Source organism: Oncorhynchus tshawytscha, linkage group LG08, assembly GCF_018296145.1.
Source record: "Oncorhynchus tshawytscha isolate Ot180627B linkage group LG08, Otsh_v2.0, whole genome shotgun sequence".
NCBI lineage: Eukaryota > Metazoa > Chordata > Actinopteri > Salmoniformes > Salmonidae > Oncorhynchus > Oncorhynchus tshawytscha.
The window spans coordinates 61,757,429-61,782,543 of record NC_056436.1 but is presented as its reverse complement, the minus strand read 5'-3'; the positions used below and the strand labels follow the sequence as shown (position 1 = coordinate 61,782,543).

The window sequence follows — 25,115 nt, the reverse complement described above, 5'->3', positions numbered from 1 at the left end:
TAACAAATCAAAAACTGAAAAATTGGGCGTGCAAAATTATTCAGCCCCTTTACTTTCAGTGCAGCAAACTCTCTCCAGAAGTTCAGTGAGGATCTCTGAATGATCCAATGTTGACCTAAATGACTAATGATGATAAATACAATCCACCTGTGTGTAATCAAGTTTCCGTATAAATGCACCTGCACTGTGATAGTCTCAGAGGTCCATTAAAAGCGCAGAGAGCATCATGAAGAACAAGGAACACACCAGGCAGGTCCGAGATACTGTTGTGAAGAAGTTTAAAGCCGGATTTGGATACAAAAAGATTTCCCAAGCTTTAAACATCCCAAGGAGCACTGTGCAAGCGATAATATTGAAATGGAAGGAGTATCAGACCACTGCAAATCTACCAAGACCTGGCCGTCCCTCTAAACTTTCAGCTCATACAAGGAGAAGACTGATCAGAGATGCAGCCAAGAGGCCCATGATCACTCTGGATGAACTGCAGAGATCTACAACTGAGGTGGGAGACTCTGTCCATAGGACAACAATCAGTCGTATATTGCACAAATCTGGCCTTTATGGAAGAGTGGCAAGAAAGCCATTTCTTAAAGATATCCATAAAAAGTGTAGTTTAAAGTTTGCCACAAGCCACCTGGGAGACACACCAAACATGTGGAAGAAGGTGCTCTGGTCAGATGAAACCAAAATTGAACTTTTTGGCAACAATGCAAAATGTTATGTTTGGCGTAAAAGCAACACAGCTCATCACCCTGAACACTCCATCCCCACTGTCAAACATGGTGGTGGCAGCATCATGGTTTGGGCCTGCTTTTCTTCAGCAGGGACAGGGAAGATGGTTAAAATTGATGGGAAGATGGATGGAGCCAAATACAGGACCATTCTGGAAGAAAACCTGATGGAGTCTGCAAAAGACCTGAGACTGGAACGGAGATTTGTCTTCCAACAAGACAATGATCCAAAACATAAAGCAAAATCTACAATGGAATGATTAAAAAATAAACATATCCAGGTGTTAGAATGGCCAAGTCAAAGTCCAGACCTGAATCCAATCGAGAATCTGTGGAAAGAACTGAAAACTGCTGTTCACAAATGCTCTCCATCCAACCTCACTGAGCTCGAGCTGTTTTGCAAGGAGGAATGGGAAAAAATGTCAGTCTCTCGATGTGCAAAACTGATAGAGACCTACCCCAAGCGACTTACAGCTGTAATCGCAGCAAAAGGTGGCACTACAAAGTATTAACTTAAGGGGGCTGAATAATTTTGCACGCCCAATTTTTCAGTTTTTGATTTGTTAAAAAAGTTTGAAATATCCAATAAATGTCGTTCCACTTCATGATTGTGTCCCACTTGTTGTTGATTCTTCACAAAAAATACAGTTTTATATCTTTATGTTTGAAGCCTGAAATGTGGCAAAAGGTTGCAAAGTTCAAGGGGGCCGAATACTTACGCAAGGCACTGTAGTTAGCTGTTGTTGAAATAGGCTAGTCTAGCTTAGGGGTGTTTTGGAGGCTTATTGTTTCTTTCCTTGGGTCCAGCTCAGCCCCTTTTCCTGCTCCCCCCCCCGTTCTCACTTTTACTTTTTCACTATTATAATTTGCATGAGTTATGTTACGGGTCTCGTTACCATCTCCCCTAGACTGTCGGGCCAAAAGGGATTCTTAACAATGCCACTTTTTGCTCAGGTTTCCAGACCTTTTGGGAAAGGTGGGGGCAGCGAAGAGAGGAGTATGAGTCTGAGTCAATGGTGGGATGTGGGGAAAGTCCAAATTCGGCTTTTCTGTCAACAGTACACAGCTCTCTCATCCTCAGAGGCTAGGAGAGTATTAGGGGAACTAGAGTGTTGTATTAGTGAGATGGTGGGGCCAGGCAATGAAGGCATCCAGGCTAATTTAGGCAAATTACGTAGTGACCTAGGTAGTTTTTTCCAGGTTAAAGCAAAGGGAGCACTTGTAAGTGCTAGGTTCTCCATGCCGAAGGAGATGGATGCTCCCAGCTCCTTCTTCTTTGGTTTGGAAAGACAGAGCGGGGAAGCCAAGGGTATGCATTGTCTACGGCTGTCTGATGGGCGGGTGACCTCTGTGGTGGGTGAGATGCGGGAGCGGACTGTGGAGTTTTATACTGAATTGTATAGGGCAGAAGTGTGTGATCCTATGTGTGCTCCTATGTGTGCTCAAGTCTTGTTCGCAGGACTCCGTAAGCGCTCTCTGGCACAGAGGGATGAAATGGACATTCCTCTGTTGTCCCATGAACTGGCAGAGGCCGTAACCCAGATGTCCCCCGGTCGTGCACCGGGGGTCGATGGACTCCCAGTGGAGTTTTATAAAAAATTCTGGGGAATAATTGGACAGGATTTATTTTGCGTGTTGCGTGAATGTGTCGGGGTAGGAGAGTTGCCGATGAGCTGCCGTCGGGCGGCTCTGACTCTCCTGCCCAAAAAAGGGGACTTGTGTGAACTTAAGAACTGGAGGCCTGTGGCATTGCTCTGTGCGGACTACAAGATATTTGCCAAAGTCCTCTCTAACAGACTGAAGTCCCATTTGGACTCAATAGTACATAAGGACCAATCATATTGTGTACCGGGACGCTCAATCACAGACAACTTGCTCTTAATCAGGGACATGTTGGACTTGTCGAGAGGTTCTAATGTGAACTTTGGACTGGTCTCTTTAGATCAAGAGAAGGCTTTTGATAGAGTGGACCATGAGTATCTGTTTAATGTGATGTTTGGGAAGAGTTTTTTTGACATGTGTGAAGATTTTGTATGCTGGGGCGTCATGTATGGTCAAGGTGGGAGGGGGCTCAGTAGGCCAGTCTGGGTGAGACAGGGCATTAGACAAGGATGCCCTCTATCTGGGCAGTTATACACATTAGCCATTGAGCCTTTTTTAGGACTGCTACGCAGGAGACTGCAGGGGGTGTGCTGGACAGGAATGGATGTGGTGACAGGCATAGCAGTGTCAGAATATGCAGATGATGTTTCTGTGATGATCAGGATACAGGCACTAGAGACCAGTCTGAGACCAGTCTGAAGGTGTACGAGGGAGCTTCATCAGCTAAGGTAAACTGGGGCAAGAGCAAAGCTCTGTTATGGGGGGATAGGGCTCTTCCTCTGCTTCCAGGGGGTTTGCAGTGGGGTTGTGAAGGGCTTAAAGTGTTGGGGGTGTACCTGGGCTCAGAGAAATGGGTAAGGAAGAACTGGGAGGGGCTGTCACAGGCAGTGGTGTCAAGACTGGCCAGGTGGAGGTGGCTCCTGTCCCAAGTGTCATATAGAGGGAGGGTACTGATAATTAACAACCTGGTACATCTTCCCTGTGGCATAAACTGGCTGTCCTCAATCCCCCCGCCGGTCTGCTCGCAGACCTGCAATGCAAGCTGGTGGACTTCTTCTGGTCGGGCCATCACTGGCTGAAGGCAGCAGTGTTGTACATGACCATTCACGAAGGAGGACAGGGCCTGGTGGAACTGGAGAGCAGGATGGCTGCTTTCAGGCTAAAGGTGGTGCAGAGACTGCTGTACCATGCTGATGTTGGCTGGAGGGAGCCAGCACGTGCGCTGCTGAGGAGAGCCGGCGGATTAGGGTTGGACCGGCAGCTGTTCCTCATGAAGCTGGAGAGGCTGAGTACAGCAGGTCTCTCAGATATTTACTCTGCAATGCTGAGGGCCTGGTAGCTGCTAAGGCCCATACGAGAAGGGGGTGTGGAGCCTGGGCTATGGGTGTGGGAGGAGCCTATCTTCCACAACCCAGCCATCCCTTTGAGATCGGTTCAGTCAGCCACCCTGCAGAGGCAACTAACGGCAGGGGGTTGGTTTACAAAGGCTGGGTGACCTGAGACTGCTGGGAGAGGAGGGGTGGAAAACCCTGAATGTCTTGGCACAACAAACAGGAATAATGTCTCTTAGGCTGCTGGAGAGATTCCTGGAGGAGGTCCAGGAGGCACTGTCTGAGCCGGTTAGGGGGATGTTTGAGCGGCCAAAGGGAGAGGAGCCACCAATGTTTCCTCCACTGCAGGTGACGGCAGAGACTGGAGACTGGCAAGGGGGTCTGGAGGACTTGTTAGATTTTAACACTCCGACCCTGGGGGAGTTTGAGGATGTGGGAGGTAAAGCCCTCTACAACCTCTGCATTAAGGTTAGGAACATTAGGAGCCTAACAGGAGTGAAGGCACATCAGTGGCAGGGGGTATGTGGGGCGGAGAGTATGGTGGGTTTTAGGTGGAGGGGGCTCTACAAACCCCCAGTACCAAGGAGGTCAGGGGACCTCCAGTGGAGGGTTCTTCATGGAGCCCTGGCCACTAACAGCTGGTTGGCACGGGTTGAACCGGGAGTCGGGCAGGGGTGTCTTTTCTGTAAAATGAATGAAACTGTGATTCATGTGTTTTCTGTGTGCACCAGGTTAATGCCTTTAATGTCTCTGTTGGAATGTCTGTGTGAGAGGTTGGTGGTGGTTTTTACTGTTGGAATGTCTGTGTGAGAGGTTGGGGGTGGGTTTTACTGTTGGAATGTCTATGTGAGAGGTTGGTGTGGTTTTTACTGTTGGAATGTCTGTGTGAGAGGTTGGGGGTGGTGTTTACTGTTGGAATGTCTATGTGAGAGGTTGGTGGTGGTTTTTACTGTTGGAATGTCTATGTGAGAGGTTGGTGTGGTTTTTACTGTTGGAATGTCTGTGTGAGAGGTTGGGGGTGGGTTTTACTGTTGGAATGTCTGTGTGAGAGGTTGGGGGTGGTGTTTACTGTTGGAATGTCTGTGTGAGAGGTTGGGGGTGGGTTTTACTGTTGGAATGTCTGTGTGAGAGGTTGGGGGTGGTGTTTACTGTTGGAATGTCTGTGTGAGAGGTTGGGGTGGGTTTTACTGTTGGAATGTCTGTGTGAGAGGTTGGGGTGGGTTTTACTGTTGGAATGTCTGTGTGAGAGGTTGGGGTGGTTTTACTGTTGGAATGTCTGTGTGAGAGGTTGGGGGTGGGTTTTACTGTTGGAATGTCTGTGTGAGAGGTTGGGGGTGGTGTTTACTGTTGGAATGTCTGTGTGAGAGGTTGGGGGTGGTGTTTACTGTTGGAATGTCTGTGTGAGAGGTTGGGGGTGGTGTTTACTGTTGGAATGTCTTGTGAGAGGTTGGGGGTGGGTTTTACTGTTGGAATGTCTGTGTGAGAGGTTGGGGGTGGTGTTTACTGTTGGAATGTCTGTGTGAGAGGTTGGGGTGGGTTTTACTGTTGGAATGTCTGTGTGAGAGGTTGGGGTGGGTTTTACTGTTGGAATGTCTGTGTGAGAGGTTGGGGTGGGTTTTACTGTTGGAATGTCTGTGTGAGAGGTTGGGGGTGGGTTTTACTGTTGGAATGTCTGTGTGAGAGGTTGGGGGTGGGTTTACTGTTGGAATGTCTGTGTGAGAGGTTGGGGGTGGGTTTTACTGTTGGAATGTCTGTGTGAGAGGTTGGGGGTGGGTTTTACTGTTGGAATGTCTGTGTGAGAGGTTGGGGGTGGTGTTTACTGTTGGAATGTCTGTGTGAGAGGTTGGGGGTGGTTTTTACTGTTGGAATGTCTGTGTGAGAGGTTGGGGGTGGTGTTTACTGTTGGAATGTCTGTGTGAGAGGTTGGGGGTGGGTTTTACTGTTGGAATGTCTGTGTGCGAGGTTGGGGGTGGGTTTTACTGTTGGAATGTCTGTGTGAGAGGTTGGGGGTGGGTTTTACTGTTGGAATGTCTGTGTGAGAGGTTGGGGGTGGGTTTTACTGTTGGAATGTCTGTGTGAGAGGTTGGGGGTGGTGTTTACTGTTGGAATGTCTGTGTGAGAGGTTGGGGGTGGTTTTTACTGTTGGAATGTCTGTGTGAGAGGTTGGGGGTGGTGTTTACTGTTGGAATGTCTGTGTGAGAGTTTGGTGTGGTTTTTACTGTTGGGATGTTCGTAATGGGATCCAGGTATTCGAGTAAGGAGAAAGCCAAATGTGTTTTGTTGAACTTTGTTTGCTCATGCACAGTTAGCTATTTGGCTAACAAGGAGGAACAGGGTCAAAGGTGGGGGGATAACAGACTCTTTACTATTGTTTAATGGGATGGTCTCTGCGCGCCTCAGGGTTGAGTTTGAGTTCTATAAAATGATAAAATGTGTGGAGATGTTTGAGGAGATATGGTGTGTTGGGGGGGCTGTCTGTATAGCTGGGGAAGATGTTTAGGATATATGGTTGTAGGAGTGGGTATTGTGATGTTGGTTTGTACCATGTGGTAGATAGAAAGGTGAGTATGGTAAATGTATACAGTACAGGATATATTTTTGTTTTTTTGTTTTTAAGGGGGGGGGGTGAGTTTTAAATTAAATGAGATTGTTTAAGTAATGAAAGACAAAGTTTAGAAAGTCCCCTCTCTCTCTCTCTCTCTCTCACACACTCTTTTCCTCTCACACACTCTCTTTTCCCCTCTCTCTCTCTCTCTTCCTCCCCCACTCTCTTTCTCACACATTGCCTCTCTTCCTCTAGTTCTCTCTGTCTTTCTCCCACTTACTTAGATCGTTATGTCTCAAAGAACCCCTGATTGGTTTATCTGTTGTACCCTCCTGTGGGGTTTGGTCTGCCTGATTACCACTAAGCCTCCTCTGCTCCTCTTGCTCTCTGTGTCTCTCCATCTCTCTCTTTCTCTCACTTTCTTTCTATCTCATTCTCCTTTACCTCGTCCTTGAGTGCATCGTAATGGTGGTGATGGGTGGTCTGTGGACACTTATGTTGAAACAAACTCCCAAACAAACTACCCCTTTTCTTTCTTCCCCAGGGTTGAGGGCTAGAGAGAGATGGAGGGAGGATGGAAAGGACGGAAGAATGAAAAAAGAGCATGAGGATAGGAGGGAGGAGAAAGAGAGCCCCACTGACAGATATATAGAGAGAGCGATGGAGTGAAAGATGGAGAGAGAGAGATACATAGGGAGAAAGATGTAGGGAGAGGGAGAGAAGATGTCTTGTTCAGGGCTGCCTTGGCTGGTATCACTGTGATCTTCAAAGCCACTCAAACAGCCCCTCGCTCAGGAGAAAGGAAGAGGAAGAACGCTACTGCCTCCAGGCAGGAAGGCATTACTGCTTCAAAGTTTTTATCCCCCTCCTCTCTCTCTCTCTCTCTCTCTCTCGCTCAGTCACTCCCCCCTCTCTCTCTCTACCTCTCTCTCTCTCTCTCTCTCTACCCCTCTCTCTCTCTCTCTCTCTACCCCTCTCTCTCTCTCTCTACCTCTCTCTCTCTCTCTCTCTCTCTACCTCTCTCTCTCTCTCTCTCTCTACCCCTCTCTCTCTCTCTCTCTACCCCTCTCTCTCTCTCTCTACCCCTCTCTCTCTCTCTCTACCCCTCTCTCTCTCTCTACCCCTCTCTCTCTCTCTCTCTACCCCCCTCTCTCTCTCTCTACCCCTCTCTCTCTCTCTCTCTACCCCCCTCTCTCTACCCCCCTCTCTCTCTCTACCCCTCTCTCTCTCTCTCTACCCCTCTCTCTCTCTCTCTCTACCCCCCTCTCTCTCTCTCGCTCAGTCACTCCCCCTCTCTACCTCTCTCTCTCTCTACCCCTCTCTCTCTCTCTCTCTCTCTCTCTACCCCTCTCTCTCTCTCTCTCTCTACCCCTCTCTCTCTCTCTCTCTCTACCCCCTCTCTCTCTCTCTCTCTCTCTCCCCCTCTCTCTCTCTCTCTCTACCTCTCTCCTCTCTCTCTCTCTCTCTCTCTACCTCTCTCTCTCTCTCTCTCTCTCTCTCTCTACCCTCTCTCTCTCTCTCTCTCTCTCTACCCCTCTCTCTCTCTCTCTCTCTCTCTCTCTACCCCTCTCTCTCTCTCTCTCTCTACCCCTCTCTCTCTCTCTCTCTCTCTCCCCTCTCTCTCTCTCTCTACCCCCTCTCTCTCTCTCTCTCTCTCTCTCTACCCCTCTCTCTACCTCTCTCTCTCTCTACCCCTCTCTCTCTCTCTAACCCTCTTTCTCTCTACCCCTCTCTCTTTCTCTCTACCCCTCTCTCTTTCTCTCTACCCCTCTCTCTTTCTCTCTAACCCTCACTCACTCTCTCCCTCTTTCTGCTGTATTTAAATGACTTTGTCTATTGTATTTAGTTTATCCAGGGAACATTCAGACACCACCCCAAAAGGTTAGGACAGATCATTTGAATTTCTACCACTGCAGTCACAATATATCACTCTGTCACTTTTTCATCAGCTCACCCACATCTCCTGCAGCATGCAGACTTTCCCTGGAAAGACAAGGAACGACTGATCACAACCAGTCAGCACTCTCCTCCTACAGTAGACATCTCTCCTCCTGCCTTTTCACAGAGACACAGAGACACTGCCAGTGCCAGCCTGCTCCTAAAGAAACACTAGTACCAAATGTGGAACCCCAGCTGTCTATTTTTGGCTGATTTTGCTCTTTGTGATTATTATTTGGTGCTGGACAACCAAATGAGTCTTGTTTTTGCCTTCCTCTCAGTTGAACCCCCCAACTCCATATTTCTCTCCATTTCTCAGCAGGAGACGTTTGCTCGATTTCCATTTAACAAAGATTAATTATTGTCCTCCGTCAAATACAAATGTTAATTACATGCATGTAGTGATCCCCCAATTCAACAGCATGACAAAGCGAGGGTATTGTTTACCCAGCGTGGTTCCCTGGGGAGGTCTTCACCGTGCTTTATGAGTCTGCTTAGAAACATGATTAAGGACTTGTTCTGCCAAGGCCCAGGGCTGGAAACACTCAGGGCTGGAAACACTCAGGCCTAGAAACACACAACAGAACCCAGTGTTTTGCTAAAATCATACACAGATGCCATGGATGTCAATGGATGATTTGCACACATGTTTTGAGCTGTGCTTGCGCATATTGTTATAAGATTCAACTTTCAATGTGTAGCTTACACTGGAAAAAAAATGAAGATTCTTAAATGTTCTTCCTCCGCTATTAAAGGGCCAATGTTGCCGTTTATATCTCTATTCAAATCATTTTTGGATAACAATGATTACTGTGATTGTTTTCAATTAAAATGGTCAAAAATGAACAAAAATAGCTTCTTAGCAATGAGCAATTTATCAAGCAAGAATTTTGCTAGGACCTTCTGCTATTGGTCTGAGTGGGGAGGGGAAAACTGAAAACTAACTGTTCCTGTTCATTTTAGCTACTGTCCAAATAGATACGGAGGGGAGTGTATGTTTTAGTGTCATTGAGGATTTGAGTTCGATTCAGAAGAGTTTAACAACATTCCCAGTAATTGGATGGTTGAATCAACCAATGAAAAGGAGGAATTTATTCTCTTGATCATTTGGTTGTTTCTCTGTAGCGATGCAGGTGGGCCAAGTTGAAGGGAACACAGTGCTCTTTCTGGTTTTCCAAATGAAAGACCTGCAATGAAAGGCATTGCCTGTGGCATCCCATAGCCAAAGAGCCATTAATCAAAATCATCTTATCTCTCCTCTTTATCTCTCCCACAAAGAGATGACTCGCCTGGAGACATGAGCCCCAGCAACAACACCAGCTTTAACCAACTTTTGCTACAATATCCTTTGATTCACAACAGCAAAGCTTTACCAAACGCTTCATTCCAAAACCTCTGTTTTCAGACCATCAGAAGAAGTGTTTCTGAACTAATCTTCCTAGCAGGAATGTATTGCAGTGTTATGTGACATCATCAGTTTGAACGTATGAATATCAAAGTAGCTGGGTGAATAACATGTCCCTTTGGTTTCCTTGTGGGTTTGGGTGGAAAAGCAGGCTATAGTTATTCTATGATCTCTCTGCTCGTGTTAACCTCAGTGCTCTCTGTGTTTGTTCTGACTTCAGGATGAGTTGGCATGAAGGGGGACAGGCAGAGCAGAGTAAACTGCTTGGAGGAAACCAGTAAATGCAGCTAGACAGCTTGACAGGCCACTGTATTCCCATTGTTAGAAAGCAGATCCACCCCGTTGCCAAAACACCATAATCTGGTGCACAGGAGGTTGTTGGCACCTGAACTGGGTAGGACGTGCTCGTGGTAATGGCTGGAGTGGGATGATATCAAATACATGAAACTCGTGGTTTCCATGTGTTTGATGCCATTGCATTCACACCGTTCCAGCCATTATTATAAGCCGTCCTCCCCTCAGCAGCCTCCACTGGTCTGGTGGGAGGTAAATGTTTGCCTCATACAATAACCATTGTACTGACACTGTATGTGTCTCAATGAGCTTTATTTTGTTATGTGCAGCTCATCAAATGATGCGGATAAGCTGAGTGATTTTCATACAAGTCCGATACAGAGTTGGATAATGACAGGGAGACGATGAGATAACGGCACTGTAGCCATAGTAACTGTCCACATTTTCTCACTTCTTCTTGTTCTATTTCTCTGCCACTTTTCCTTTCTTTGGGGTTTACTTAAAACTATTTTTTTCCCAGACAAAATACTGCCGTTCATCTGACTAATTTTGTTGTAACGGCATGGTGTTTAGGCTGTGGCTGTGGGCTCTTTCCATTAAACTCTCCCATGGTGTACCTGCACCTCATTGTAAACGGTGCTTTACCCTTTCTCTCATGTACTCTTACCAGTTTACATTCAGAGGCTGTAGCTTTGGTGTTTTGGCTTTCCTTCTGCTTAACGACAGGCCCTCCCTCCATGCTACTGCTTGTGTTGCACTCTTTCCTAGTCCTGTGTACCAATTTAACGGAAGCTTTCATGCCTTATTTTGGACCTTTCTATCAGAGACTGGCCAGAATAGCACCCTCTGTGTACAACTGTGTCTTCAACTCTGGCAACAATGAATGTCATTTCCAAAGAACTGTTATTAAATGTCACTTTCCGTCCATTCTTGCTGCCTACTCTCCCTGTGCCAAAGGGCAGTGTTTTTAGGAATGTGTTGAGGAGGCCTACACTTCTCTCAACCATCCAAACCTGTAGCCCCATGCCAAGTAGAGGGAGAGGGGTCTGGGGGTCCTTACCCCTTTTGTGAAAAAGTCTTCAAATTACCAGACTTTGAACTGAGGGTAACAGGAAGTCAGAAAATGTTAATATGTTCTCAGAGACATGCTGAGGATGAGCTCTCCTCCATCATTAGCATATCGTTAGTGCATTGAAACAGACCCAATTAATGACATAGAAACAAATGACTTTCTTTCTATCTCACCCTTTTCCTAAAGCACAAAAAATCAACCCCAGGCAGGGCCTTGAACATTATGCTGGAGTGTGAATGTGTTTTTTGTATTCTTTTTGTGTATTACTTTTTATTTTCTCCCCCTTTTTCTCCCCAATTCTTTACTAGTCTCATCGCTGCAACTCCCCAATGGGCTCAGGAGGGACGAAGGTGGAGTCAAGCATCCTCAGAAACATGTCCCACCCAACCGCGCTTCGTAACACCCGCCAGCTTAACTCGGAAGCCAGCCACACCAATGTGTCGGAGGAAACACCATTCAACTGGTGAACGGGGTCAGCCTGCAGGCACCCGGCCCACCCCAAGGAGTCGCTAGTGTGCGATGAGCCAAGTTAAAGCCCCGCAGCCAAACCCTCCTCTAACCCGGATGACCCTTGGCCAATTGTGCACCGTCCTATGGGACTTCTGGCAACGGCCGGCTGTGGCACAGCCCGAGCATGAACCCGGGTCTGAACCCAGGGTCTGCCCCACTCGGGAGGCTCTGGTGTGTGATTTTCTATTGGGGTTACCGAAGGCTTCAAGTGATTGGTGCTTTGATATTCTTATGCGACTCCTTTGATTTGTGCATTGAATTACGCTCAGTCTGCATCTTGTTTTCTTTCCCTTTCTGTATGTCTTGTCATGACTTTCATAAATAATTATAGTAAACATTTTTTCTGTGTGACTACACTCGTTTCTGGTAATTAGAGGAAAACAGACACGACCCTATTTTCTTGAACATCAGATTAGTATGAGTCTTAATTAGATTGAGTTTGTAAGGCATTGAGAATGTTATGTTTTGCCTTATGCGACCAGAAAAACACATTTGTCTTCTTGTCTTCTTCATGGTTTCTTCATGTCTTATTTTCCAATTGTAGTAACTTCTATCATGATTAAGGCCAGGAGTTATTTTTCACCATTTGACCTAACTAGGAAAACTTTGGGTCTTTCACTCGTCTTTCTGATTTGGACTGCATCTCGACACGTGGTTCATTGTTCTCTTTAGAAACAGAACATACTGTACAGTAGGATTGCTCAGTAAGGTACATTACAGTACAATGTGCAGTACATTGCAGTACATTGCAATACATTGCAGTACAAAGTGCAGTACATTGCTGTACAAGGCACAGTACAAGGTGCAGAACATTGCTGTATAAGGCACAGTACAAGGTGCAGTACATTACAGTACAAGGTACAGTACATCACAGTACCACTTATCCTACCATTTATAACTGTTTGTCAGTTAATGATGGACTGGGCAGTTCAATGCAGTATTCTCACCCATTTTCATAATTCATGGTTGGCTTTTTACTTAACAACAAGCTGTCACCAGGCTCCTTCCTGTCTCTCACAATCTCTGTGGCCGGCTCAGCAAATAGGAAGTGACAAGGCTGACAGGCCTGCCAGTGTGGACGGCGAGTGGAGAGCCAAATGTCACACCAGACCCTGTCACAAGTCCTTTGTCTCCACTTTAATGAGATTCCCAGCTTTCAAATGAGCCTAACTTGTGTGTGTGAGCCACTAAAATCACTTTCTCACTGATTAGAGCTGCTGGCAGCCGTGACTTTTATTTCTGTGGGTGACAGTATCCGTCATTAGCACATGTGGTACCTATTATTGTGTACTCAATAGTCTGCTGCAACAGCATCAATATTAAGCCTTAACACCTTCTTTTTCTCCTTCCTCCTTCTGCTTTCTTCTTCTTCTCCTTCTTCTCCTTCCTTCTTCTTCTCCTTCCTCCTTCTCCTTCTTCTTCTTCTCCTTCCTTCTTCTCCTTCCGCCTTCTTTTTCTCCTTCCTCCTTCTCCTTCCTTCTTCTCCTTTCTCCTTCCTCCTTCTTCTTCTCCTTCCTTCTTCTTCTCCTTCTTCTCCTTCCTCCTTCTTCTTCTCCTTCCTTCTTCTTCTCCTTCTCCTCCCTCCTTCTTCTCCTTCCTCCTTCTTCTTCTCCTTCTTCTTCTCCTTCCTCCTTCTTCTCCTTCCTCCTTCTTCTTCTCCTTCCTCCTTCTTATTCTTCTCCTCCTTCTTATTCTCCTTCCTTCTTCGTCTTCTTCTCCTTCCTTCTTCTTCTCCTTCCTCCTTCTTCTTCGCCTTTCTCCTTCTTCTTCTCCTTTCTCCTTCCTCCTCCTTCTTCTTCTCCTTCTTCTTATTCTTCTCCTCCTTATTCTCCTTCCTTCTTCGTCTTCTTCTCCTTCCTTCTTCGTCTTCTTCTCCTTCCTTCTTTGTCTTCTTCTCCTTCTTCCTTATTCATCTTTCAAGTGTATTGTCGGTGTACAGACCAGCTCTTTAGGTACATTACCACGATATGCTGTTTGCCTAAACATTGGACCTCCTATAGAAAAGCAGAAGGAGTGCTAGGTCAGTGTGGTGGGCTGGGGCTGTGAAATAGAAGTATTTGTGATGTGCAGCGCTTGCATTGTACGGTGTTGATGGAACATTTCACTTTACAGTCTTTGTTGACAAACTCGTCTTAATTAGCCATCATCTCAATTGGGGTTTGGCAAATTAGCTATTTTCTGAATCAAGTGTTCCCTCAGCACACGTGGCTGGCTCTTAGAAAGTAGCAGCAGCAGGGTAGAGTTTTTTTTATCAGACTTGCTTACACGCAGCTGAGGTGCATGTTTTTATTTGTATTAATTTAGTTTTAATTAAGTCTAAACAGAGTGCACACTTGTTGTGGAAAAACAGTTATTTCAGATGAGAGGAGTGCATGAATTTACTGGGTGACTGTAGAGTAGTTTCGAATTTCCCAGAGAACCCATATTTCTCACTTCAAAGCTTATTTTAGTCTGATGCATTTTGATGTTTAAAAGAAATATGTAATATGAATATGTTGAATACTTCAACAATGAGACTTAGGCCCACATGTCAACTCCAATGAGATGAATAGTCTAATTCCTCCAACTAATCCCCTAAAAGCGTTCTGGTTCTATTAGAAAGGCAAGGCGGGAGGCTGTAACAATCTGTTTGAGAGATGGATTGAAATGTTATTTTAATCCTATTGCTGCCAATCATATTAGACTATTTTGCCTGTCGCGCTACTTTATATCCACAGTGCTGCCATTTCAGCAGGGCTGAGAGTATTGCACGGCACCTTAATAGCACTTTGATAGATAAAACATGTTTTCCTTTGACAGAAATATCACTTCGGAGAATGATTTTGTCAGGGCACCTAATTCTCAGTCCTAGCAGATTGGATATTGCCCAGTGTGTGACTCATTGAACCCTCAGTGGAATTGGATTTATTTATTCTGCCTTCCGTTGCTCCCAGATTCCACCACTTAGTTCCACCACGGTCGGTGTTGCACTCAGTGATCATTTGAATGTGCACAAGGTGCACCAAAGCTCGTTTACTCAGGAAGCAATCTGCTTTTGAATTAAGAAAGGCACTTTAATCCACCAAATTAATTACTTCTACACTTGTGCTTGAGCTAACAAATACGATCATTTTGTTTTGTGATTTTTCTTCCGCAATGCTTTAAGCCTGAGGGTTTTCACTGTGTTTTAATTTGATGTTGATATTGGGGTGGCAAGTAGCCTAGTGGTTAGAGCGTTGGACTAGTGAAACTGAAAGGTTGCAAGATCGAATCCCTGAGCTGACAAGGTAAAAATCTGTCACTTTTCCCCTGAAAAAGGAAGTTAAACCACTGTTCCTAGGCTGTCATTGAAAATAAGATTTTTTTCTTAACTGACTTGCCTAGTTAAATAAAGGAAAAACAATATATTCTAGAATCACATCACCAATTCACTCTCAGGGAAGGATCTTACATATGGAGGAGAAAGTGCATTTAATCGTACAAAAATCTTGGAGGAGGAACTACAGTACCTTTCCTCTTTGATATATCACTTTAGCTGTCATCTCAATCCTTAACCGACAAGCTTTCATCCGACTGGTGCATTTACTGCGGCTACGACTCAACCTTATTAAGAAGCTTTTGTAGCTTAGATCTCCACAGCTTGACAGCAGAGAGACTCACAGTAGCTCACTGCATTAGTCATAAATATAATTAAACAGAAGATTACATGAATCTTCCCAGACCCACATTCTGACAGTTGCATAAGCATCCAGTGTTTTACTGCATAGTGTATGGCTGGCATCACCATAAATTACAATCTCCAACTAGAAAATGAGCACTGTGGAATGCAGGAACACACACGGACGATAATGTTATGGGCTAAGGCATACACACACACACATTTATCTAGTTCCCGGTAAAAACACCTCCATTCGGTGTGAGATCTCCCCCGAATACAAACAGGCAGGCAGATACACCCACACACACAGGCAGGCACACACAAACGCACACACAAACACACACACATACATACAGTGGGGCAAAAAAAGTATTTAGTCAGCCACCAATTGTGCAAGTTCTCCCACTTAAAAAGATGAGAGAGGCCTGTAAGAGGCCATAGTGGAGTTTGGAGTGTGACTGTTTGAGGTTGTGGACAGGTGTCTTTTATACTGATAACAAGTTCAAACAGGTGCCATTAATACAGGTAACGAGTGGAGGACAGAGGAGCCTCTTAAAGAAGAAGTTACAGGTCTGTTAGAGCCAGAAATCTTGCTTGTTTGTAGGTGACCAAATACTTATTTTCCACCATAATTTGCAAAAAATTCATAAAAAAATCCTACAATGTGATTTTCTGGATTTTTCCCCCTCATTTTGTCTGTCATAGTTGAAGTGTACCTGTGATGAAAATTACAGGCCTCTCTCATCTTTTTAAGTGGGAGAACTTGCACAATTGGTGGCTGACTAAATACTTTTTTTGCCGCACCACTGTACGTACATACATACATACATACATACATACATACATACATACATACATACATACATACATACACACAGATTAAGGGGAGGAGACAGGTTGAAGAAGGATCCCTGTGGAACACTTTCGACACCTTGTGCAGTCCATGCCTTGGCAAATTGAGACTGTTGTGAGGGCAAATGGGGGTGCAACTCAATATTTCTAATGTTTTGTACACTCAGAGTGTATGAGGATATTATGAAGAACGCTGTCATGTATCATTGAGCTTACTTAGCTCTATTAGGTTCATAAGGTGATGTTGAGTCGTTATGAGATAGACCTTGATATATTTACCGAGTGAACGCATAGATCACAAATGAATCTCCATTGGGACTTACTAGTGACAGTTACAGTACAGCTACCCTATGCCAGGGGGCTAAGAGTGGAGGAGGAGTGAGGCCAGAGGTGCTCTTCGCTGGAGAGACTATCCACACTGTGGGTCCTTGTGGACCTCCAACAAAATGAATGGCCCTCCAGCCCCTCCCAGCCCCTGAATGTCACCTCTGAAGTGGGAACCTGTGGGGAGAGGGCAGGGGCAAAGGTCACACACAAAGACACACACACAGTCATCACATAGTCAGTTGAAGTTTGACTGCTGCCCCTCCAGCACTTCAGAGCTTAGCACACAGATACTGTATATGAATAAAACATGTTCACCTGATGTTAACGACGCATTGAGAAGAGTGTTGGGTGAAAGTGCTCCAATAACATCTCTTCTGCACTGCCAGGCAGTCAGACAGCCTTAAATAGGGGATAATGACTGCTAATGCTAATGGGGGTCTAATTTCAAAATGCAGAGCTCTTCAGTAACCAACGCAGCAAGGGCAGAGCGCCCATAAACTTGTCATTGAAATAGTGTTGGAAGGATCATAATTGAGACTGGAGGGTAAAATCTTTCGGTGGGAGAGTGGAGGTGGAGGAGTAGGAGGGGGGTGGGGTAACATTTCCTCTCTCCTGACTGCTCTTCTTGGTGGCCCGCGTCACAAATCACGTCCAAGGACCAGTCAGAGCTGGGAGGGCTGCTGTCACTTTCAGGGGGAATATCTCCATTTTGACAGCCTGTGCCCTGTGGGCACCTACTTTGTGTGTGTGCCTATGTGCGTGTGTGAGCATGTTTGTGTACTTTTGTGTGTGCGTGTGTTAGCATGTGCGAGCGTCCCTCTCTCCTCTGTCCTGTGTGAGCAGCAGTGGATTCAGTAAGCTCTATGGCTGCTGTGTTTTCTCTTGACGACTCGGTTAGCTTAAACTGGTGGCCGTTGGCGGGGATGTGGGGTACAGGCCAGTAGAGAAGGGGGTAATGGCACCGCTAACCCCCATCAGGCAGCTGCTACAGACATGTGGACACACACACACACACACTGGATCCCCCCCACAAACTGTACCCCCTGGAAGCCCATTCTCTAACTCTGTGTTGGCCTGACATTTATTTGTCCTAGCCAAAGTTGTGTTATTAAACTGTGTCATAAATCCGCAGCCACAGAGTCTTAAGCCACTACCCAGTGGAAACTGGCTGTGGTGCGAGGGAGATTTGTTCTGGGTGTCACTGTGTGTGTTGCTCAGCCCTGTGTGTTGTTGCATGGTGGTCAGTTCTTCATTATTCCCAGATGGTGGAACAGGACCCATTGGTGGTTCACAGCCCTTTCTACTGGTTTAAGACTGGATTATGGCATTAGTCTTCTGATGGTGCCTTTGCCAGTCACTTTCTCTGTTCTGGAAGGAGAGGAAGGAGGAGAGTACATACCCAATCTCAAGCAGCTATGCAGTTGAACCCATGTGAGAGCTCCAGCCCATTGTTTCTTCTCCAAAGAGGAGAGTGTGTTGTTTTGGCAGTGATGTCACAAGGCTCCCTTCGCTGTTCATCTTGAAGGGCCATAGGGAAATTCCTAAAAGCTTTTGATAGACCACAGAACAAAACCTTTTGGGAACCACTGCTGTAGCCTGTATGTCACTGAAGGGCATTGACCGGCTGGACCCTGGGCAGATGGCCTTTTCCAGTGCCAGTGGGTAGGAGTAGAGGACCAGGTTGGTGTGATGAGGAATGTGCAGTGACAATAAGTTCATTGACCGGAGAGGGAGCCTCTGTCTCTCTGTGTGTCCCCACCACACCCTCATCACCAGTCATCACAGCATTCTCTCCATTCTCTGCAGCCTGTAGACAGGACAAATGTCACTCTGGGAATAGTGAGGAACCCCTCTTAAAATCACTCGAACTTCAGTGTGAGAGGAACACTATCGTAGCACTGCTGTAGCTCCTGGAGGGATTCTCTCTGTTGGGATTCTAATATATCAAGGTAAGCACGGTAACTGTCAGCTCTCTGTTATGGTTTCATAATGAGAGTGAAGTAGTGTAGATACTGTATTGCTGCTTGTCAGAGAGACTGATCTGAGAAAAGTGGTGGTGTTGATACCTGGAGATTATTATCAGGGTGTTGTATGTACGCGTACAGAAGGAAGTTAGAACTACTGTCACTTCTTTGATCAGCTGGCAGTTTTATCTGCGTAGTTGAACAGTTGTCGTCTGTCTGGGAGATGAGGTAAAGCTGTTTATCTTATCTTGGATTGTCATTGATCTGATTTATTTCTCATCTGGGGAAAATACAGTGATAGGAAAATTACATATTTACCAGGTTTGTTTGATATTAATAGTTAGCAATTATTACTTAGCAAATAGGGCATTTGTGTTCTGTTTAATTCTGTGTTTTTATGGGCTCCACTCTAGTTCCCTGTAGCTAATCTGGGTGTATGGTCACTGGAGATGATTGAGCTGACAAATGAGTTAAAGACTGCATTATATAAACAAGATGTGGTGGGTGTAACTGAGATCGAGATAGCCAGGAGGAGTTTAGAAGAATTCCTAATGGTCTTCCTCAATCATCCTTGCATCTGGAAATCTAAGCCAGCGAGGGGTTAAGAGAACAACCCACTTGCAATTGTTATTTTTAAAAATTAACCTTTATTTAACTAGGCAAGTCAGCTAAGAACAAATTCTTATTTACAATGATGCCCTAGGAACAATGGGTTAACTGCCTTGTTCAGGGGCAGAATGACAGATTTTTGTCAGCTCGGGGATTCGATCTAGCAACCTTTCTGGTACTGGCCCAACACTCTAATCACTAGGCTACCTGCTGCCCCAACAATAAAAAATAACGACAGGATGAACCCAGAGTGGTTTATGATGCTCCTTGGTCTGCATAAGGGTGGTTGAATCAACCATGGCTGAACATTGTTAGTGTCAGCTATATAAAGTACTCTGCATTTGTGTAAAGGTTAGGTTACTCAGTCCAACACTCAAGGGTGGGGGGTCGACCAGCCTCATTGTTGCAATAATTAATCAATATTAAATAAAGATGATTGTTTGAAGAAATTACCAAATCTCTCAGTACTGAATTTCCATGACAATACTCGAAAGCTTATGAGTATGTTTTGGAAAGACATGGTCAATTGATGCAAATATATTAAAGTACAATAATTAGGTTACTTAAGACAAAAGGAGGGTGGTTGGTTGGGGAGGATGGGTGTGCATATAACTTGACTGTTTAGTAACCCAATTGTTGTGTGTTTGAAGCACGTCATGGACAACTTTAGGATATCAGCTAGGATTTTTGCTAATTAGCAACTTTACAACAACTTATTACTTTTTAACTACTTTGGTAGCATGTTAGCTAACCCTAATCCTAACCCTAACCCTTTAGCTAGCATGTTACTTTAACTAGCTTGTTACCTAACCCTTAACCCTTAACCCTTAAACCTAACCATAACCTTAATCCCCACCTAGCTAACATTAACCACAAGAAATAGAAATATGTATAATGTACAGTACACTAATGCGTTATGAAGAAAATAAATGGTCTAATATACACAAAAATGAGCTGTGAAGAAAATTGTGTAATACACACAAAAGATGACGGTCCCTGTCACAAATTTCTAATAAGTAATTAAGTAAGTAATTAGTATTTCACAATAAATTGTGTTGATCAGCTCGGTTTTGAGGAGGTGGTGTATTTTTTTGAAGACACCTTGGTGTTTTTATTCAATTCAGTCTAGGCGAGAATCCTTGCCAAAGAAACTAAATAAATACAGCCTAGTGCTGCAGCACGAAGTGAAGAGCTTACCGGTAAACCTCAGTGCTCCCCACACAGGCTCAGCCCTCTTGGGAAAATGGGAGAGTGCTTCAGCGATTATCAGATACCACACTCGTCAATAATACATGTCCAGAGATGGACCTGTACAGCATAGGAAACTCATGTGTCCATTTGTGAAACATGAGTTGATGGTATGTGTCGTTGAATTACTCTGTGTGTTGGGGAAGTGCGTTGGGGAATGTCATTTGTGTGTGTGTGTGTGTGCGTTGGGGAATGTAGTGTGTGTGTTTGTGTGTGTGTCCATGATTTTCAATGGTTTGTGTGTATGTGTGCATCACTCTTGTGCATGCATGAGTATGCTGGTCCGATGCTGGTGGTCCTGCCTGACGCAGTTGCCAGTACTGATGCCAGTGCTTGTCTCCGGACTGGACACAGAGAGGAGAGGAAGGAAGATAGCCCAGGCCTGCCCAGTGTTCTGGCATCACTAACACAAGGCTCCCCTTCGTATGGTTGGAAAAAACGCCTTCCTCAGTCAAAGCTATAAACAGGGGCGCAGTTCCACCGCTACTGCTGTCGTTGATGGCCTTTCTGTTGATTCAGCTCAATTTGCCATCAGGTAAACAAACAAAACATGGTCACTCCACTTCATATCGCTGTGTTGTGTGTTATTACGGTCCGTCTGTGCAGTCATAATTGCTCAGCGATATTAGGCTAAGCTGGGGAAAAGGTCCTGTTGGCTGCTCATTGCTGCTGGTGATTTTAATATGTTTAATAGCTGGAGTTCCAGTGAGCCTGTGTGGCTTGTAGGTATTAACAGTATCTGAGCTCCTATCCACATAACTGAAGAACCATGAACAGAGAGGATTAATCATCCAGCCAGTGGATTATACAGAGGAGGAGGGAGAGAGAGATGCTGATTCATACAAAATTGAGAAATTGCCCTTGAACAAACAGAGGGCTGTCTCAATAATGAGAGGCAAGCAGATAGAGGAGAGAGAAGGAGAGAGAGGGGGAGAGAAAGAAGGAAGGAGAGAGGGGAGAGATAGAAGAGAGAGGAGAGAGAGGAGAGAAAGGAGGGAAGGTAAGAGAGGAGAGAGAGAAAGGGGAGAGAGAGGAGAGAAAAGAGAGAGGAGAGAAAGGAGAGAGGAGAGAGAGGAGAGAAAGGAGAGAGAGACGAGAGAGAGAACGGAAAGGAAAGGAGAGAAGAGGGGAGAGAGGAGAGAAATGAGAGAGAGGAGAGAGAGAGAGAGAAAAAGGGTAGAGAGAGGAGAGATAGGGGAGGGAGAGAAGGGGGAGAGAGATGGTGAGGGTGATATATGCTTAAACTCTTAGAAAATAGGGTTCCAAAAGGGATGTTTGTCTGTCCCCATTGGAGAACCTTTTTTAATTCCAGTAGAACCCTTTTCAGTTCCATGTATAACTATTTTCTCCTGCGGGGAAAGAGGCATTGTTGTGCGCTCTTCACAACTGTGTTAATGTGTGGACCATGAGAGTTCCCTTAGGGATGTGGCGACTGAGGAACTTGAAGCTCTCAACCTGTTCCACAACAGCCCATTTCCTGTAGTCCACGATCAGCTCCTTAGCCCTTCTGACGTTGAGGGAGAGGTTGTTGTCCTGGCACTACACTGCCAACTCTCTGATCTCCTCCATGTAGGCTGTCTCATCATTGTCGGTGATCAGGCCTACCACCGTTGTGTGGTCTGCAAACTTAAGGATGGCCACACAGTTGTGGGTGGACTGTGAGTACAGGAGGGGACTAAGCATGCACCCCTGAGGGTCCCCCGTGTTGAGGGTCAGCAATGCGGATGTGTTGTTGCCTACCCTTACCACCTTGGGGCAGCCCGTTAGGAAGTCAAGGATCCAGTTGCAGAGGGAGGTGTTTAATCGCAGGGCCCTTAGTTTAGGGATGAGCTTAGAGGCCACTATGTTGTTGAACGCTGTGCTGTAATCAATGAACAGCATTCTCACATAGGTGTTCCTCTTGTCCAAGTGGGAAAGGGCACTGTTGAGTTCAATAGAGATTGCATCCTCTGTGGATCTGTTGGGGCGGTATGCGAATTGGAGTGGGTGCATTGGAGTGGGTCCAGGGTGTTTGGGATGATGGCGATGATGGCGATGATGTGAGCCATGACCAGCCTTTCAAAGCATTTCATGGCTACAGATGTGAGTGTTACAGGGCAATAGTAATTTAGTGCAGGCTGTAGTGAAGGTATAGGCGGTGACCTCCTAGAGGGGAAGATGATTAGACTTGATTGGAGATGAAGAGGAAGCTCCCTGACAGCTCAGTGGCCAGACAGAAGAGATGTCACGACCCTACAAACACTCTCTCATCACTTGCCTAAACTGATGCCATCACAAACCTGACAAAGGTTTGGATGTATCCACGTGTATTTGTTCACACATCCAAGTGTAGACGTGTCTAAGAGTAGGGCTTTGAATTTCTCTTGGTTAGGTCACAATGTTCAGATAAAACGCAGTGCCCCATTTATGAATGTACATGTGATCAGGGTTGGAGTCGATTTAATTTAAATTCCAGCCAATTAAGGAAGTACACAAACATTTCAATTCCAATTTTCTTCATGATTTTCAACTTTTGGAGTTGACTGGAATTTAAATGGAATTGACCCCAACCCTGTATATGATATAATACGATGTGATTATATGTTACGATGCAATGTTATAGAAGCTGTAGAAGCTATAGAAGTTATAGAAACACTGTCACCACCGATAAATCCACGATAATGGAGAATTTCAATAATAATTTTTCTACTGCTGGCCATGCTTTCCACCTGGCTACCCCTACCCCTGTCAACTGCCCTGCACCCCCACAGCAACTCGCCCAAGCTTCCCCCATTTATCCATCACCCAAATCCAGATAGCTGATATTCTGTAAGAGCTGCGAAATCTGGACCCCTACAAATCAGCCAGGCTAGACAATCTGGACCCTCTCTTTCTACAATTATCTGCCGAAATTGTTGCAACCCCTATTACTAGCCTGTTCAACCTCTCTTTCGTATCGTCTGAGATCCCCAAAGATTGGAAAGCTTCCGCGGTCATCCCCCTTTTCAAACTGCTACAGACCTATATCTATCCTACCCTGCCTTTCTAAGGTCTTCGAAAGCCAAGTTAACAAACAGATCACCAACCATTTAGAATCCCACCGTACCTTCTCTTCCATGCAATCTGGCTTCCCGAGCTGGTCATGTATGCACCTCAGCCACACTCAAGGTCCTAAACGATATCATAACTGCCATCGATAAAGACAATACTGTGTAGCCGTATTCATCGACCTGGCCAAGGCTTTCGACTCTGTCAATCACCACATTCTTATCGGCAGACTCAACAGCCTTGGTTTCTCAAATGACTGCCTCGACTGGTTCACCAACTACTTCTCTGATAGAAATCAGTGTGTTAAATTGGAGGGCCTGTTGTCCGGACCTCTGGGACTCTCAATAGGGGTGCCACAGGGTTCAATTCTCGGGCTGACTCTCTTCTCTGTATACATCAATGATGTCGCTCTTGCTGCTGGTGATTCTCTGATCCACCTCTACGCAGACTAAACCATTCTGTATACTTCTGGTCCTTCTTTGGACACTGTGCTAACTAACTTCCAGACAAGCTTCAATGCCATACAACACTCATTCCGTGGCCTCCAATAGCTCTTAAATTGAAGTAAAACTAATGGCATGCTCTTCAACCAATCGCTGCCCGCACCTGCCTGCCCGTCCAGCATCACTACTCTGGACGGTTCTAACCTAGAATACGTGGACAACTACAAATACCTAGGTTTCTGGTAAGACTGTAAACTCTCCTTCCAGACCAACACTAAGCATCTCCAATCCAAAAATAAATCTATAATTGGCTTCCTATTTCGCAACAAAGCATCATTTACTCATGCTGCCAAACATATCCTCGTAAAACTGACCATCGTACCGATCCTCGATTTCGGCGATGTCATCTACAAAATAGCCTCCAACACTCTCCTCAACAAATTGGATGCAGTCTATCACAGTGCCATCTGTTTCGTCACCAAAGCCTCATATACTACCCACCACTGCGACCTGTACGCTCTTGTTGGCTGGCCCTCGCTTCATACTCATCTTCAAACCCACTGGCTCCAGGTCATCTACAAGTCTTTGCTAGGTAAAGCCCAGCCTTATCTCAGCTCACTGGTCACCATAGCAGCACCCACCCGCAGCACGCGCACCAACAGGTATATTTCACTGGTCACCCCCAAAGCCAATTCCTCCTTTGGCCACCTCTCCTTCCAGTTCTCTGCTACCAATGACTGGAACAAACTGCAAAAATTGCTGAACCTGGAGACTCTTATCTCCCTCACTAACTTCAAGCACCAGCTGTCAGAGCAGCTCACAGATCACTGCACCTGTACATAGCCCATCTGTAAATAGCCCACCCAACTACCTCATCCCCATTCTGTATTTATTTCTTAATTTAGCTCCTTTGCACCCCAGTATCTCTACTTGCACATTCATCTTCTGCACATCTACCATTCCAGTGTTTAATTGCTATATCGTAATTACCTCGCCACTATGGGCTATTTTATTGCCTATATATATATATACATACATATATACACACTTTTTTCTACTGTATTATTGACTGTATGTTTGTTTATTCCATGTGTAACTGTGTGTTGTTGTATGTGTCGAACTGCTTTGCTTTCTTGGCCAGGTCGCAATTGTAAATGAGAACTTGTTCTCAACTAGCTGGTTAAATAAAGGTGAAATAAAAAATAAAAATAGGCTAATGTGTGTGTTCTGTGTGTTTGTGTGTAGCTGCGGGGCGACCAGGGTGGCCGGGATGCCACTGTGTGCCCTGCCAGTCCACGGTGGATGCTGAGGGGCAGGAGGACGGAGTGGTGGGGACGAAGTGTAGCAGGCTGGGAGGGCACCACACATCTGGAGACATGAATCTCTGCTGGAACGAGATCAAACGCAAATCCCACAACATCCGGTAAGACGTTGCTTACAATGGGGTTCAGTGGGGTTAGGATTCTCCTTCACATTGAGTTTCAATGGGAATTTTATACATGTGTTTCAATGGGAGTGTGTTTTACATTGGGTATAGGATGTGTTTTAAATTTGGTTTCAATGGAGGTTGGATATGTTTT

At 45.4% G+C, this 25,115-nt stretch overlaps 1 protein-coding gene across 3 annotated transcripts in view; it reads left to right on the top strand.

The window, feature by feature from the left end:
• LOC112255682 (dystrophin-related protein 2-like) overlaps positions 1-25,115 on the top strand; it is a 189,769-nt gene that overhangs the window by 73,984 nt on the left and 90,670 nt on the right. The window contains exons 1-2 of one of the 3 annotated variants that reach the window (XM_042325741.1): positions 17,988-18,193; positions 24,781-24,958. In XM_042325741.1, the coding sequence (XP_042181675.1) occupies positions 24,912-24,958 (47 nt within the window). In that variant the 5' untranslated portion in view covers positions 17,988-18,193; positions 24,781-24,911. Of the gene's footprint in view, positions 1-17,987; positions 18,194-24,780; positions 24,959-25,115 lie in introns of those variants that run through there. The other 2 variants (XM_042325739.1, XM_042325740.1) reach the window with 2 other exon arrangements.